At 37.4% G+C, this 18,007-nt stretch overlaps 1 protein-coding gene across 2 annotated transcripts in view; it reads left to right on the forward strand.

Moving 5' to 3' along the window:
* Positions 1-18,007, forward strand: part of LOC132163502 (coiled-coil protein) — a 33,139-nt gene that overhangs the window by 8,811 nt on the left and 6,321 nt on the right. The window contains exons 5-20 of one of the 2 annotated variants that reach the window (XM_059573811.2): positions 3,756-3,820; positions 3,959-4,048; positions 4,305-4,394; positions 4,515-4,601; positions 4,699-4,782; positions 8,775-8,894; positions 9,457-9,485; positions 9,579-9,711; positions 10,336-10,914; positions 11,586-12,133; positions 12,246-12,309; positions 12,441-12,543; positions 12,729-12,901; positions 13,790-13,915; positions 14,704-14,774; positions 17,838-17,900. In XM_059573811.2, the coding sequence (XP_059429794.2) occupies positions 3,756-3,820; positions 3,959-4,048; positions 4,305-4,394; positions 4,515-4,601; positions 4,699-4,782; positions 8,775-8,894; positions 9,457-9,485; positions 9,579-9,711; positions 10,336-10,914; positions 11,586-12,133; positions 12,246-12,309; positions 12,441-12,543; positions 12,729-12,901; positions 13,790-13,915; positions 14,704-14,774; positions 17,838-17,900 (2,425 nt within the window). The remainder of the gene's footprint in view (positions 1-3,755; positions 3,821-3,958; positions 4,049-4,304; positions 4,395-4,514; positions 4,602-4,698; positions 4,783-8,774; positions 8,895-9,456; positions 9,486-9,578; positions 9,712-10,335; positions 10,915-11,585; positions 12,134-12,245; positions 12,310-12,440; positions 12,544-12,728; positions 12,902-13,789; positions 13,916-14,703; positions 14,775-17,837; positions 17,901-18,007) is intronic. The other variant, XM_059573812.2, reaches the window with a different exon arrangement.

The raw sequence follows: 18,007 nt of genomic DNA on the forward strand, positions 1-18,007 counted from the left end.
GGTGTTTGTGGTAGGAGAAGCATATGATCCCAAAGACTTTAGGCCTATTAGCCTTGTGGGAAGCATCTACAAAATCATAGCTAAGGTTCTAGCAAATAGGTTGAAGGTAGTCTTGGATAAGATTATTTCTCAATCCCAAAGTGCTTTTATCAAAGGTAGGCAGATTCTAGATCCTATCTTGATTTCTAATGAATGTCTTGATAGTTGGCTGAGATCTGGGGAGCCGGGGGTGATCTGCAAAATGGATTTGGAAAAAGCTTATGACCATGTGAATTGGGACTTCTTGATATACATGCTTAAGAGATGTGGTTTTGGTGGGATTTGGTGCTCTTGGATAGAACATTGCATCTCCTCGGTGAGGTTCTCGATTTTGATTAATGGGTCTCCTAATGGCTTCTTTAGCAGTTCCAGGGGTTTGAGACAAGGGGATCCTCTGTCTCCGTTGCTGTTTGTTTTGGTGATGGAAGCTTTAAGTAGGATGATTTCGGAAGTAGTTGATGGGGGGCTCTTAGAAGGTTTCCAAGTTGGTAACTTTACGCTCTCCCACCTTTTGTTTGCGGATGATACCTTGATTTTTTGCAAGGCATTGCCCACCCAGCTTCGTTATTTGCGAAGTGTTTTCTTGCTCTTTGAAGCTGCCTCCGGGTTGAAGGTTAATTTGGCCAAGTCGGAGTTAATTCCAGTGGGGATTGTGGAGCAAGTGGATAGGTTAGCCGGTATTCTAGGGTGTGGGGTTGCTTCTTTGCCGGTAAAGTACCTTGGTTTGCCGTTGGGGGTCTCGTGTAAGGCTAAGCATCTTTGGGATGGAGTTATCGAGAAGATAGAACGTCGGTTGGCAGGTTGGAAAAGGTTGTACTTGTCGAAGGGCGGAAGAGTCACGCTGATCAAGAGCACTCTCGCCAATTTGCCTACATACTTTTTGTCTCTATTCCCCATTCCAGTGAGCGTTGCAAAGCGGATTGAGAAGCTGCAGCGGGATTTCCTTTGGGGGGGTTTAAACGATGAGTTCAAGTACCATATGGTAAAGTGGTCGAAGATTTGTACCCCGATTAAGGAAGGAGGCTTGGGCATCAGGAACATTTTGTTGTTCAATCGCGCCCTATTAGGGAAATGGTTGTGGCGCTATGGAGTGGAGCGAGATTCTTGGTGGAGGACTGTGGTGGAGGTGAAGTATGGTAGTATTTGGGGAGGTTGGTGCTCTTTGGAGCCGGGTGGATCTTTTGGGGTGGGATTATGGAAGAACATTTGGAAAGGGTGGGATACCTTCAAAAGGTTTATTCGGTTTGAGGTGGGGGTTGGGACTAGGGTCAGATTCTGGCACGACTTGTGGTGTGGTAATACGGCTCTCAAGATAGCTTTCCCAGGCTTATTCAGTATTGCTTGCGCCAAGGACGCCTCAGTTGCGGATCACTTGGAAGTGCTGGGTGGGTCCATTCAGTGGAACGTTTGTTTTGCTAGAGAGGCTCACGATTGGGAGGTGGATGTTTTGGCCTCTTTCTTCCAGGTGTTACATTCTACTAGAGTGAGCCGAGGGTGTGAAGATAGGTTGTGGTGGAACTCTTCCAAAAGAGGCTGCTTTAAGGTCAAGCTCTTTTACACCTCATTGGCATGCACCGAAGGGAGGGGCTTTCCTTGGAAGAGTGTGTGGCGAACACAAGCGCCGCCACGAGCAAGTTTCTTTGTTTGGTCGGCGGCTTTGGGCAAAATTCTGACCCTAGATAACCTCAGGAAGCGACAAGTGATTGTAACAAATAGATGCTATATGTGCAAAAGGAGTGAGGAGACGGTGGATCATCTCCTCCTTCATTGCGAGGTTGCCTATGCCCTATGGTGTACTTTTTTTGGGCGGTTTGGGTTATCTTGGGTGATGCCAAGACGGGTTTTGGATTTACTAGCCTGTTGGTGGTCCTCGGGGAGGAGGGGGAGTGCCGCGGTTTGGAAGATGGTGCCCACTTGTTTTTTTTGGTGTCTATGGAAAGAAAGGAATAGTAGGTGTTTTGAGGATGTTGAGGGGACCTTGGAGGACATCTTAACCTCTTGTTTTCATACTTTGTATCTTTGGACTGTGGCGCATGTCTTTCCTTTGTCGATTACTTTTGATGATTTTCTTTTTCGCTTTTCTTCTCGTTAGGTGTTTCCGTTGTATACTCCCAGTGTACTTTGGGGCGCCTATACGCTTTTAATAAAACTTCTTATTACTTATCAAAAAGCATATGATCCTTTGGGCCAATGAATGATGTGTGGTAGATAGTTAAGTTATGTTTTGTGTTATTTGTTGATGTGGATAGCAGATCTCACTCTTCTATTTCTTTTTCTTATTTTTTTGATCTTATAATTCTCTGTATTTTCCATTCCCACCTTTCAAAGTGGCTCTCTTTTGTATGCTTCTTGAGTACTTGAGTTGTGCGCCCTGGTATCAAGGAATTTCTCCGCCCCTTTCTCCCAAATATAAAGTGAATAATGATTATTAGACTTTGTAGCTACCTAATATCTCTTTATTAAATTACCACTTATTCCAAAAGTTTTAACTGATAGGAAGAGATGAATTTAAATATTTAATTTATATTCTAAGAGCACTCATAGCAGCCTTTTCTCACCAGTTTAACCAAAATGACTTAAATGTACACTTTTCAGCCTCACCACTTTAACAAAAAAAATTGGTGAGGTGAAGAGTACTCACTAAACTTAAAATTTACTATTCACTCACCTATTCATTAAACAAATATATTTTCTCTCTCTCTCTCTCTCCCTCTTCAATGAAATCAACGTATATATTATATCATATAATTGCATTATTTATTTATTTTTTTTTAAAAAAAACTTTCCAGAATTGATATGGGGGTGGAAATTAATAAGCCGACTTGTAACAATCCAAAATCAATCATGAAAAACATTATCTTCTTCCAATAGAAATTAAAACTAAGAAAATAAAGGAAATATTACAAATTTTTAAAAATATGACTTTTAAAATAAGACAAATATTCTTAAAATAGACCATTAGGAAAGTACAAACATTCAAAAATATAAAAGTTAGAGAAAGAAAAAACAAATCATTGAAAAATAATATTTAAATGAAAGAGTGAAAGTGGATTGTTAAAGTAGTGAGGCTCCTATGAGTGCTCTAAAAAGGTGAGTTGTTACTTTTGGTTATTTTGGTGAGTAAAATTTAGTGAGGTTGCTAGGAATGCTCTAACACACCCCCTCATGTGTGGGCTCAAACTCTCCCTTAGTAGGTGAAGCCCAACACGCAGAATATTTAATTGGAATGGGAAATGAATGACGGAGACAAGGTTCGAACTCAGAACCTTTGCTTTGATACCATCACATAGCCCTTGGGATTTTTTTTTTTTTAACAAGGGCTGATTTAGAGATTGATTGGCAGTACCACATCAACAAAGTGAGATAAAAGTGTGGTTTCTAGCATTTCTCTTTTGAGGCATGACTTCCTGTTTCATATTGGTTAGGCATTACTTTGTTGTTTCATATTGATGCTTTTAATTGCTTGAATGACCATCATGAAGTTTTAATTCTAGTCTAATACATAGACTAATTAGAATATATGTTGTATACTTTCTGTGTGCTTGGGTGCACCCTTTGTTTTTAATGAATTTTGATTACTTATAAAAAAATGTATTCTTACCTCATGGTAAAACCTTGTTCTAGCTGCTGTTCATAGCTAAGCGTTATTTTTCTCATAAGTTCACATTGCAAGTTGTGTTAGTTGTAATAAGATGTTGATCTTTGCTTTTGGCCAGTGAAGGGGATGAATCTGGTCAGGGAACTGGAGAAAGACTTGAAGATTGCAAATGTCATCTGCATGGTAAGCATTTATATGGAATGTTAGCTGCATGTAATGAACGTTACCTTATCCTGTACTTTTTGTGATTACTTGAAGCTATTATCATTACGTCCTTGATGGATGTGGCTTTTATTACAGTTTTTCTTGTGGTATTTGCAGAATGGAAGAAGGCATCTAACCTCATCTCAGAATGAGGTTTCAAGGGACCTCATTGTAAATTCAAATTCGAAAAAGAAACAAGCTCTTCTGGTATTCCTTGCTCTTTACACCTTGGCAACACTGATCTTTATCTATGACTTTATCTTTCTAATTTTTGCTCTGGAAGATCACTGAATCTTACATATTATTTGAGACGATTATAGTGACTTGTTTCAAAATAGCTGCCATCTTCCTGTAAGCATATTTTGTTAGGGAGTTTATTAGAGAAGAGGTTGATAGATTGGGCTGAATGTTCTTTATGCAGTGAACTTAAAAAATATGCATATATCATTATTTGTAATTTCAGGACATGCTTCCAGTTTTAACTGAACTTCGTCATGCACTTGACATGCAATCGGCACTTGAATCACTTGTTGAGGAAGGAAATTACTGCAAGGTGGGTTCATGCATCTGGTTGGTATATGACCTACAATTCTTGAATTTTTTTTATTGTTTGTCATTATAATCTTATTGCTCGTTTATTGCTCTCATTTGGTTAATGGTCGCTTTTGTAAAGGCATTCCAAGTTCTATCCGAGTATTTGCAGCTCTTAGATAGTTTTTCAGAGCTTTCAGCAGTACAAGAGATGAGTCGTGGTGTGGAGGTATGCATTAACATTACAATTAGGAAGTATTTATTGTAACCAATGAATGACTGTTACCTACAATTTGAATGCCCCGCCTTCCAAAATAATAATGCAGGTTTGGCTGGGGAAAACTCTTCAGAAGCTGGATTCACTTTTACTAGGAGTTTGCCAGGAGTTCAAAGAGGAGGGCTATCTAACTGTGAGTATATTAATCTTTTGTTGTGAAGTGAATTATTATTTTCCTACAAGTACTGCATCTATGTAGTCAAATTAGAAAATCTTTACATGAAATTTTGTTCTTACAAGGTTGATATGTTTTCTTGTCTACATGCAATTCTTGTTCCTTAATAATGCAATTATGTTCATATAAAGTTGATATATTCCTGCAAGTAGATGTATCTTTTATGTTTATTTATTCATTGGATTTATTGAGACATTTTATAAGTATAAATTCATGACTATTCCATTTTCATATTTTTATTTAGACTATCAATACCATTGTAGCTTATATGAGACTGGTAGATTCTATGACAAATTGGTAACCATGATTATTTTATTTGTATTTTACTTTTTATTTTTAGGGGAAAATAGTATTTTCTATTCTTTGTCTACTTCCCGTTTCCCTAACTCAAAATTTCTTATCTGAACTTTGATCTAGTTTCTATGTGCATCAGAAACAACACTCTTGCTTTAAAACATGGATTGAATTTAGTATAAAACAAACTTGATTTAATTTAACTTTACAATAACATGTCATAATATATATATATATATATATATATATATATATATATATATATATATATTTGTGTTGATCTTTGTTATATTGATTAATAATAGATACTCCTATGTTATAGCTGTAATTGATGGTTTCAAGGTACATTTGTTGCTTATTTCTTGGGCTTAACAACTTGATTTGAATTTTTGTAATTGTTAAATACTTCTGTATAGTTTTATCTTTTTTACTTATAAAAAAAAAAAAGTATAGTTTTATCATTTTTTCCCTTCTCATTTTGGTATTCTTGTTGATTCTCTTCAGTTTTCTGTTAGACATTGTTCTACACTTCAGATGTATGTATTTAATGCATTTGCTTGTTCACTTCTCATTTGTTGATTAAACTTTGGCATCCAACTTGTCCATCATTTGCATCTCAATCTTTTATATCTTCTTGCGTCTCAACTCCTTCACTTCATAAAGTCCATAGTCCTTTTCTTTTTCATTAATTCGAAAGTAACTTTTTTTTTTTTGTTCTTTTCTTTTTTGGGATAAGTAATTGAATTTCATTAAAAACCAAAAGACGTATACAAGAGAAACACTTGACCAGAAAAAGAAAAAAGATAAAAAGGTCATGAAAACTAGAAATATGAAAACAATCATAGGCACCCATCCTATAGAAACAGGAGTTGAAGAAGAAGGCCTTTAACCCTGCAACCATCGTCTCTTTGTCGTCAAAGCTTTTTTCATTTCTTTCTCTCTAAATAAACCACATCAAGCATAGCAGAACCATCTTTCAGACAACTTTATTTTGAGGGCTACCAAATTTACCTTTCCAACAACCAAAGATATCTTTCACTTGACGAGGCATGAAACACGCTAAGCCGAACAAGCCCAAGATAGAGTTTCATAATACACTATCTAACTTGGAAGGAGGGAATTGAAGAACTTGGAGACTTCTATCAGTTATGAGGGTTCCAGTCGTAGTAAAGGCAAGAGGGTGTAGGTCTTCTTTGGTGGGGCTTTGGGTTTGTTTTGTGGGTACTTGGAGAGTTTTTTGGGTTTTGGGTTTTGGGTTTTGGGTTTTGTGTCTGTTTATGGGTTGCTTTGCGGGTTTTGGGTCTTTTGTTTTTCTTGCTTTTGTTCTTTTGCTTGGTGTCCTTGTGTGTACTTCTGGTGTACTTAGGGGTGCCTTACGCATTTTTTATAAAATGCGCTTGATTGTCTATAAAAAAAAAAAAAAAAAACATTATCTAACTCGCAATGGAGTAAAAGATGATCAAAGGTTTCCCAACGCCAATCAACCATCCGCTTCTTTAAGTTATACAAAGTGAGGAGCTTACCAAAAGCAGTCGATTAAGCAAAGAAAGCCACTCTCAAAGGGGCCTTACTCCAAATACATCTGGAAGGAAAATGAGTACTATCATGGGGATTAAGACATTATAGAACGAACTAACCTCAAACTGCCCTTGATTATCTATAAAACAAAAAAACAAAAAAAAAAAAATACACTATCTAACTCGCAATGGAGTAAAAGATGATCAAAGGTTTCCCAACGCCAATCAACCATCCGCTTCTTTAAGTTATACAAAGTGAGGATCTTACCAAAAGCAGTCGATTAAGCAAAGAAAGCCACTCTCAAAGGGGCCTTACTCCAAATACACCTGGAAGGGAAATGAGTACTATCATGGGGATTAAGACATTATAGAACGAACTAACCTCAAACTGCATCTCTTGGAGGGGATCCAATAAAGTTTGTCTACACCATCCTATCTCAATATGATGGAATATAGTTGATTGAATAACGAAGTAAAGAATTCAACTGTCAGTCATGCGCCGCTCTAACAAAATTAAAATTCCACTAAGGAGAACCATTAGAGAACTGAAGATGATCTTCCACGGATGCATCCCTAAGGCAGACAATGCAAAATAACTCCAAATACACTCCCTTAAAGGGCAACTCCCCACACCATACGTTATGCTAAAAACTGACCTTGAATTGGTCCCCCACCTCAAATCTAATAAAACTAGAAAATTCCTCCCAACCCCTCCTAATGAATTTCTAGAGCCCCTCCCCATATGACGCATTGACTCCATTGAGCATCACCCACCCCATTGACTACGATATTTAAGATTTGCTACCAATCTCCACAAGGCCTCACTCTTAGAAGGTTAACGCTATAACCACTTCTCCAAAAGAGCACGACTGAACACGAACAAATTTAGAATCCCCAAACCCCCTAAAAAGTTGGATAACACACCTTGGACCAGGTAATAAGGCCCCAAGTCCTGGCGACTACTCTTATGGCTTTCTTCCACTCTTCATAGCTTTAACAACCTCCCCTTCCCCCAATGCTTTCTCCAACCAATTGGCCTCCACCTCATCAACAATCTGACTTAGGCTGCTTCCTTAATTGCTTATTATACAAGTTATTATAAAATTGCACAATGTACTCGCTGAACCCACCCAGTTGGTAGAAATTGTACAATCAAGTAGCAAGGATTTGATGAAGTTATTTCTTCTATCAGAATTGGCCATTCGGTAGAAATATTTTGTGCATTGGTTGCCTGTAACGCTCCACCCCCAACGACAAACAATATTGTTCGCTTTTGGCTCCCTCGGACCAGACTTCTAGTAGGTCACACATCCTGGTACTACTATCGTAGAAGCACACTTAACTGTGGAGTTCTGATGGGATCATGATCATCACGCCTTTAAAACACGGTGTTTTCATTAAGGGTGTAAGTATACATATAAGCACATCTCCATTTTCATACCCAGGCGATGTGGGATGCCACAATCATTCCCTCTTGGAACCCAGTGTCTTTGTTGGCGACCCTCATGGGATCATCCCATTTTTGGCGTCCCAGCGAGTACTCGTTGGCGACCCCCATGGGCTTGTGCACGCTCCCCCCATCTTAAGCTGGGTAATGGCTTTGATACCATTTGTAACGTCCCACCCCCAATGACACAATATTGTCCGCTTTTGGCTCCCCTGGACCAGACTTCGCAGTAGGTCACCCATTTTGATACTATTCTCGCAGAAGCACACTTGACTGTGGAGTTCTAATGAGATCATGACCATCACGGCTTTAAAACGCGTTGTTGTCATTAATGGTGTAAGTATATATATAAGCAAATCTTTATCTCCATACCCAGGCGATGTGGGACGCCACATCGCCCTCCCTTAACCACAAGGCCTTAGATTTTTGCTTCCAACTCACCTCTTCCATATAGAGTGGACTTCTCCATTTTCAATATTGTCATTGCAACTGCATCTTCATCAGATATTCGGATCACCTGCTTCATCATGCGGTTATGATAAATGAAATACATGCAAAGAGTACTTTGCAATCAGCATTATTATTCTGATTATATTCAAGGAACACTGGAAGGACTAAATACTATTATTCTACAGTTCTGTGCAAATTTTTGTTAGGTTGACAGATTATTACAAATTTACAATGCTCCGCAGGTGGTTGATGCTTACGCACTAATTGGGGATGTATCTGGTCTTGCTGAAAAGTTACAGAGCTTCTTTATGCAGGAGGTTCTGTCAGAAACACACTCTGTATTGAAGAATATTGTGCAAGAGGTATGCTGACATAATTAAGATATAACCGTCCATGGACTGTGTTGCTGTAAGTACCAGCAAAGAGAAGAAATGAGAGATACCTCTGCATTATTGTTAATTAATGGCTACATAATTTACATTTTGTTTTTTTTTTGTTTTGTTCTTGTTTTTGTTTTTGTTTTTTAATTTTTCTCTATCTCTTGGCTTGGTAGATGTTACAGTCTGCATGGTATCCTTGGTGACTAATTAAAGATTGTTATATCGTACTATATCTTGATGCCCTCTGGCCATGTTTCATGTTGTAATTCTTTACATAAGGAACCTCTTTATATGAACATATGGGAAAAACTGCATTGTTAGGGTGTTCTCGACCCTGCTTTAGTTATATGGACATATGTATAAAATTTAACTGAAATAATCGTTTTCTTTGAATATGTGCACTGGAGGCTATAACTTGGATATGCGAAAAAATAAAAGGAGTACTTTTACATGTCATTGTTTTCTTTTGTTACTCTTTGGCATTGTTTCCTTCGCTGTTTTATTAAAGGAAATATTTATCTTGATGATTAATTGTCCTTCACAGGATCAGGAAGTACACATGCAAAATACTAGGTATGCATTTACACATTTAAAGCCCTTTATTAATGTTGTAACATCATCTCATACTTTTTATATGCTGCCTAATTTTTTTCATTTGTATTTCAGACTTACCTACAGTGATCTATGCCTGCGGATACCTGAATCTAAGTTTAGGCAGTGTTTGTTAACTACACTAGCAGTCCTTTTTCGGTTGATGTGTTCTTACTATGAAATTATGGGCTTCCAACTGGATGATAAGGTAAAACTCCAATTCCTATTACTTGATTCAGTATATAATTTTGTTATTTCTTGTTTAATTTTTTTGCTGTTTTGGTTTCTATTCTTTGTTCTTCCTCTTTATACATACAACTAGGTTAATGCTTGTCTACTCTCAGCTGGTTAACTTAAGTACTTCTGAACCTGTTTTCCTCCTTATTTGAGATCTTGTTCCAAAAAGTTATGCAATGTGATAAGATTATACTTTGTAGAATTACTTTGAATTTGCCTTGCCAAATACAACATGAAACAATCTGGCATATTTTTTGTGTGGATAAATTTGTTCTCAAGGCAATGAAACCTTATGTTAAATAATGCCGGTTGGCTACTTGAAATGTTGCTGGCTATTGAGCTTTATTGCAGCCATATTTTCCTACATTCATTTTGGCATTTTTCTTGTCCTTGCAGCACTTTCAACATGAATGAGAATACTTTTCCTTGGTTGAAAAATTATTGGTCTTCGGATGCTTCCTTTAGCTGCTTATGAATTACATATATGCATGTATGCCATTGTTACTGATAGTTAAAATTATCAGCATATGTGGTCTTTCCTGTGATCCTCCATTTTCTTTCTACTTTAGTTGACACTTTTACATCTCTGTTTCAGGATTCAGCAAGCCAAGATTCAAATACTAAGCTGAGAGAAAAAGACATCCCTTGGAGTTCGGGAGAGGTTCAAGAAATTGATTCTGATACAAGATATTCTTGCAATTCCCTAGGAGAGAATGGCTCTATCTGTGAATCTGCATCTGCAGACAGAATGCCTGGTTCATCTAGGGAGGAATCTACAACCACCAGCTGTTCAGTTGAGACCACTGGAACTACTGCTTTGGCTAGTTTAGAATCTCGAAATACAGCTGAGTCTAGGAAGGATGATGGTACAACATCTAGTAGTGGATCTCCATGGTATCAACTGCGGAAAGATGCTACAGCATTTGTTTCACAAACCCTTCAACGAGGACGCAAGAATCTTTGGCAGCTGACAACTAGTCGTATATCTGTATTGCTTTCTTCTGCTGCTGTTTGTTCAACTAGCATTCACCAATTTTTGAAGAATTATGAAGATCTGAATGTCTTCATCTTGGCTGGGGAAGCCTTCTGTGGAGTTGAGGCGGTTGAGTTCAGGCAGAAGTTGAAGGTCGTATGTGAAAACTATTTTGTAGCATTTCATCGGCAAAATATTTATGTAAGTTTCCTTTACTAGCTCTTGTTCTCTACATTGTTTCATATCATGCTGCTAGATTTGTTTGTTTGGCACTGCATGCTAAACACAGTAAATGTCATGCCTTGTGAGATAGGATACAAACTTTATCCATACAATGCACACAATACATTTGATTCCTTAAAGTTTGAATCTTCTGATAATTCATTCTTAATCCTCAAAGTTAATTTCACTTAGTAGTGAATGCATCAAATTAATACTCTTTTAGCATTTTGGGATTTCAAGAATATCAGGAGAGGTTTTCTCTGTGACTGCCATATGAAGAATGAACTTCTTAGTGGCTGTGAAACAGTTTTTTGAGCACTAGATTTTTGGACATTCGTCAGGTGCCAGTATGTTATGGATAAACAATGCTTTTGAATCTGTCTGCATGGACTTGGTGAGAAACTGTTAACAGATGGTGATAAGATTAAAAAAATGGTAAATACGTATCTGCTTCAGTAAAGAATAAATTTTCACATTTGTCTCTCTTTTTTGGGTGAAGTAACAAAGTTTTGTCTTCCTTTCTATGGCACCAACTCTTTGCTAATTGTTGCTCATTTATTATTTAGTTCTGTTTCTGGCCCAAATTCAACCTTAGTACTCTGAAGAACACAACCCATATGGTAACATTTATTGTTTTGTTTGTCTTCCAGGCACTTAAAATGGTTTTGGAAAAGGAAAACTGGCTTCAATTGCCACCAGATACAGTACAAGTAATTAGTTTTCCTGGGCTTCTTGGTGATGGAGCACCCCTAATAGTTCCATCTATTGGCAACTCTGGTAATGCCAGGATGTCTCCTTCTGATAAATCAGCAAGCTTAGTTGATACCAGTGTGAAGAAGAGTGGATTTTTACACTGGCTTAAAAGTGGAAACCCATTTTTGCTAAAAATTACGTACACTTCCAAAGAAGGTCATACTTCTTCCCTACTTAATGGGGCCACCTTCAGTGAATTTGATGGAAATATTAGTGACAATTATCATGGTGACAAGTTCTCTACACGAAAGAGTGATGTAAATCATAAGAACAGCTCTAATTCTATTTCCGAAGATGAAAACGAAGACCTTCTTGCAGACTTTATTGATGAGGACAGTCAACTTCCTAGTCGAATTTCCAAACCTAATCTTCCAAAAAGTAACCCTTCAAATTGGAAAGACGATGAGATTACAGCCCAAACGGGATCCTCGATTTGTCTTCTTAGGTGAAATACTCTATTGATATTGAAAAAAAGGAACACTTCCTCAGGCATTATAGTTTTTATTATGCTTTTCTGTATGGTTGCATTAAGTTATATGTAAATTTTTACCTATTAGGTCGATGGATAAATATGCAAGGCTTATGCAGAAATTAGAAATAGTCAATATAGAGTTTTTCAAGGTATGATCTTCTCTCTGACATTTACCCTGTTTGCTTCATTGCCTGTATTTGTTAAGCTTATTGATGAAAAGCTTGGTAATGCTTGCAATTTTTCTCTAAATTGTTTTTCCTGATTTAGTACATTGTTGCAGGGGATATGCCAGTTGTTTGGGGTTTTTTTCTATTTTGTATTTGAAACATTTGGTCAGCAAAACCCCAGTTCAAATGGAAAAGGCTTAACTGATTCTCTTAATTGTAAGTAATTTGTTCTATCAATTTCTACCATCCTATCATAAATTGTTTTATTGGTTCATTCTTTAATTCATCATCTTTATTTTCTGGTTTGGTTTTGTGATCAAATATCAATATGACTGGAGTAGATCTATTTCCAGTTTCAACTGAAACATACTTAAAGACCTAATATCATCTGTGATGCTCAGATCGACTAAAAACAGCCTTATCCAGAATTACACAAGATTGTGACCAGTGGATAAAACCCCAGTCCTCTTCAAGCACATCCTTGAATACATCATTTACGCATGCGGATGTTACACCTTCAAGTCCTCCTAGTACAAGTCATGGTCACTTTCCAGGAACATCTTCTGGTCTCAAGGTATTCATGCAAATGTCTAAAATAAAAATGTACTCATTTCAGGAGAATGATCATGTACTTTGCAAGAATTTCCAATTCTCATAATTATCTTCATGTTATTGAGAATTACCAAAGCAATTTGGAATGTGGTTTCTCAGAGTTACACCCTTTAGGGGAGCTTTGCTCATCTTTCTGCTCAAGGGAACTTGTGGAGAAATGTAATCTCTTCATAAAGAGATTATGGGAGAAATTGGGTCATTTTCAAGTTGACATTCTACAGATGCAAATAATTACAAAAAGTGATTGAGTGAATGCTCAATTTTGAATCCTAGAATTCTTATGTAGATGGAGCATGAGTATGCTTCTGTCCAAAATTTTCACAAGGTTCCTGGTTCATCTCTGGTTTGTGTGTATGCCTGGCTAAGAGCATTACAGTAGTTTGTTTTAGTCAAAATTACCACTCCAGTACATTGGTGAACTGCTTCTGCTTCTATTGTTAACAAAGGTGACTGAAGAGGTGGTCACAGAAAATGGTCACAATGGAAAAATGTATCTGGTTTTCAAGTGTGAACCATGCCATGAAAAAAATTCAAAATGACCAGTTTGTAATATGTTTAGTTGGCCTCAACTTGTTATCAAATTCAAAAGGTTTGTTTTTCTCAAGTGGTTAAACTATAATGCTTCCTCATCCATATGCTTGGCACAGTGTATTTGGGTACTTAAAATACGACTGAAGCCATTTGTGATACATGTCAGCGTACAAATAATATGACCATTATTTTACAGGAAAGAAGTGCTTATAATGCTTCCTCATCCATATGCTTGGTAGTGTATTTGGTTACTTAAATTACAACTGAAGCCATTTGTATTACATGTCTGCCTACAAATAATATGACCATTATGTTACAGGAAAGATGTGCAGGCGCTGATACTTTATCTCTTGTTGCTCGAATATTGCATAGATCTAAAGCTCATCTCCAATTGATGCTTCTGCAAAATAATGCAACTGTAGTTGAAGATTTTTATGTTCACCTGGTATGTTTCTTCCGTGAAGATCTCTTGGAGCATTCGATATTTGTTATGGTGGTTTGTGAAATTACAAAAATTGATGTGAATTTCAGTTCTGGTTAAATATAATTAAATACTCGATGAAATTTTGGGCTAGTAAGACTATTGGAATATTTTATTAATAGAGAAAATGATAAAACTCTGTGCCTCCATCTCATAACTTATTCAACAGTACCAGTTAGATGAAGTTCTGTCTGTTTGGAGAGTCACCTATATATGTACGCACATGCATGTGCACACACAATACATACACTAAAGTGGACATGCTATTCTGTTTATTTGTGTCTTTCATGTTGAGGTTCATTTATATTTAGGTTGTATAGTTTTAGTTGAAGACAAAGCCTCTTAGGTAACACGCTTGCTTTGGAGCATTGATTTTTGAGAATGATGATAAATAGTCTTCACAATCGTTGTGTAGCCTGAATTTTTGTTCGTATAACCTGTTTTTGGAAAATCTGGTCTCTCTCTCTCTCCCCCTCCCCCTCCCCGTATTCTATTTTTTCTGCTGATTATTTTTTTCCTTTTGCTGATTGCTCTTCACGTTTTCTCATTAGTGAGTAAAGTTGCCCAGGAGGACCAATATTGAACTTATGGTTTTGTTTTAGAATAGTAATTCATGTTGTTTCCCGCATTTATATTGTTTTCATCTACTTGTGTGAGATGTTTTTGGCTTTCATTGCTTTTATAGCAAAAAAAAAAAAAAAAAAACTGCATATACTATTACTAAAAATAGTTTTAAATGTAACTTTTATCAGGTGGATGCTGTGCCAGTTCTTGTAGAGCACATTCATAGGACAACAGCTAAACTACTTCTCCACATTAATGGGTAAGAAGGAAATATATTGCTGTTCACATTGTATTTTAGTTGAAGAAATCTCTGTACAGCCTTATAGATTTGCCATCTACATCTGTATTTTGCTTCTGCTGTTCATGGATTGCATTTTTGCATCTAAAATGGTGGATTTTTGTTGTTTCTATACTGTATCCTGTGATTTTGAGTATTGGGATATTTTCAAACATAGTAGGAGGCTAATATTTGATCATTTCAAGCTTCACTTTCTACCTGGAGTTGACCTTTTGAATGGTAGCTTTGGCCCCTCCACTCAGCAAAGCCGTAATCCAAATAATGGTTTCAATGTATTCTCAAACTGAAGAGCCTTCTCCAGGTTTGTTTATTTCTATGTTGGGGATGGTGCTAAGATTTGGTTTTGGGAAACATTTGGTGTGGTGAGTTACTTCGAAGATAGGTTTCTGGCCGTATTTCTAATTGCAGATGATTGGGAAGGATCTTTTGTTTGGGAAGTCGCAACTAGGAATGACCAGAGTGGAAGTTCAACACCTGGAATGTTACACTCGTTTGATCTTTTCAGGATGGGGAGTTGGAATCAGTTTTGGTTCTTGTTTGAATTGTTCTAATTCTCCTTTGATTTGAGTTGGAAAAATAATAGGGGTACTAACTCTTTTACTAACAGAGGTTTACTAAATTGATGTGTAACTCATTCATTGGTATTTGTTACATTTATCTTAATTAATTGTTCTGTTTTTCTCCAATGAATGGGCTATACATCAGTGTAATATGCCTTTGTTAGTAAAAGAGTTAATACCCCTAGCATTTCTCTTTGAATTGGCCATAGGATTTAATGGGAGCTTTCTACAGATGGGAAGTATGGGGGTAGTTCTTTCTGTGAGGGACTTTGAGGGGGGCTGTAGCTTGGAAAAATCATTCTGGCGTGTGAAGGTTCCACGAAAAATAGCTTAATCGTTTTTGGGTGGACAGCTGCTTTCTGTAAGATTTTGCAACCTTAGGATGTGAGGAAAAATTATAGTTGCTTAGTGGTGTATGTCTAGGAGTAGTGTTGAGACAATTGACCATCTCCTGCTACATTGTACATTGGCAAGCAAGTTGTGGTCTTTGTTTGGATTGCTTTAGGTGATGCCTGAGACTGTTATGGAGGTTTATTCTTATCGGATAGAGGTTTGGTCGTCATGAGAGTGGTGCAGTTCTGCTTTTTGTTATCTGCTTTGGCATGATAGGACGTTGTGTGTTAAATGGTGTGGAGCTCAATGGGAAGTTGGTTAAAGCAATGTTTCTTAGAACTTCATGAGATATATGCTATAGGAAATTCCCAGGGTCAATTCACCTTTAGATTTTGTCGTTCTTTTGAAGTTTCAATTGAAGCTGCTCTTGAGGAAAAAAAGTACACCCACATTACTTGTTTTCTTTATTTAACAAGTACTCTTTTATGAAAAAAAAAATAATAATAAAAAAAAATAAAAAAGAAGATTGGTAAGTAACATGTGTTGCTTACTAAAAAAAAATGTAAAACTGACAAAAAACTTTGAAATTGCTTGGAACTAGGAAAACAAGGCACATAAGAGGAAATCCAAACCTGAGATAACTGGGACCTTGCAGCGTGCACAAGGTTGAGTCTTTTTAAAAAGTGAGTGGAAATAATGTGATGCAGAATCATCTGCATTAGCATATCTACAGGGCTTGCAACTGCTGAATTTGGTGATCAGAGATGGTTGGATGCTGCAACTAATCAAGGGCTCTAAGATGCATCCAGATTCTGAGTTATGGCCAGCAACTGAAAGTTGAAGGACAATCGGTTTTTGAAGATGGATTATAGCCTGATCGCCAAGGCAGTTTTGGTGCTCAATGCTCCACCTGTTGTTCCTTTGGATTTCGGCCTGAGCTTGCTCTCTTTGCCGTCTGTTAAGATCACGTCCCATACCTTGTCAGAGGTTACCACGGCCTGACGATTGCGTGTTGTTGTCCAGAAAACCCTCCGGTGACGGGTATTCTCCAGAGGGGGTTTCTCAAGTTGAGTTCCTCTGTTGGGGCTCGTGGCTGTTCGACTGAGCTGGTCCATTCTCAGTCCTCACCGGAAGTGATGGATAAGGGAGGTGTTGTCAGTCGACCGTGCCGGTTTTGTTGTTAGCGCTGGTTGTGAGGGATGATGGGGGAGGATGGGGATTTCCCCTCCCTTGTGGAGACTTTCCCGCTGTCACTCCTTTGGACTAGGCTCTATTTTGTGTTGAGAATATTTGTCATGTGGGGGGAGTTTCGTGTGAGGGGAATAAGGATCAGACTGTGGCTCTCTTCTCAGGAGGTTAAGGGTGCTCACTCTAATCTTAGAGGTAGAAGAGAGCTTCTGAACCTAGAATGCTCCATAAATTATGATACTACAGGCGCATCCTCTAGGCGTGGGAAAGGCAAGGCTCACGTTTTTTAATGTTGAGTGCTTTGTGTGGGTTTCGGGTTTAAGGACCGTTGGTGTTTGTGGCTTTCGGGTTTGAGAGCTTTTGGTGTTTAGTGGGATTTTCTTGGGTGGGTTCTGTTTGGTTTGGGTCTTTCTTGTGCTCGCTTTCTTTTGGGTGCTTCCTGTTGTATATTGCCCATGTACTTGGTAGCGCCTTACACTTTTAATAAAATTTCTCTTTACTTATAAAAAAAAACCTCTAAAGATTTCTTATGAAGCTCCAACCTGACTGATCTAATTCTTAGGCAAATCCTCTGTTTAAGATGAAAAATGGGTTGCACCCCTCTATGCTCTTTAATGCATTATTACTTATAAAAATAAAAAAATAAAAAAAATAAAAAGATGAAAAATGGAAGTTCCAATCAAAAGTAAAAGGTTGTGAAGAACGATGATGAATCTTTGTTGCATAATACTGGTAGGCTGAATGCAAATGTTATCTCTCTCATCTTAGTCTCTACTTTCTCCCCTCACCATTGTGGCTGTGATTTCTGAAATGATGTTGATATAGTCCCATCGGATTTGTGGTATTGCCCATTCTTGCCATTAAAGAGGCTGTTTTTGTAAACTAGCAAACCCTTTTTTAGGTTATTATGAGCAATTCTTTAATGGATAACTACGTGTTGCAGGTATGTTGATCGAATTGCCAATGCTAAATGGGAGGTGAAAGAGCTTGGACTAGAGCATAATGGGTTTGTTTTCTTGTTTTATTTTTTGTCCTTCTATCTATACATACATATAATTTTTTTAGCTTGGACTAGAGCATAATGGGTTTGTTTTCTTGTTTTATTTTTTGTCC

This window comes from Corylus avellana, chromosome 8 (genome assembly GCF_965113065.1).
Source record: "Corylus avellana chromosome 8, dhCorAvel1.hap1.2, whole genome shotgun sequence".
NCBI lineage: Eukaryota > Viridiplantae > Streptophyta > Magnoliopsida > Fagales > Betulaceae > Corylus > Corylus avellana.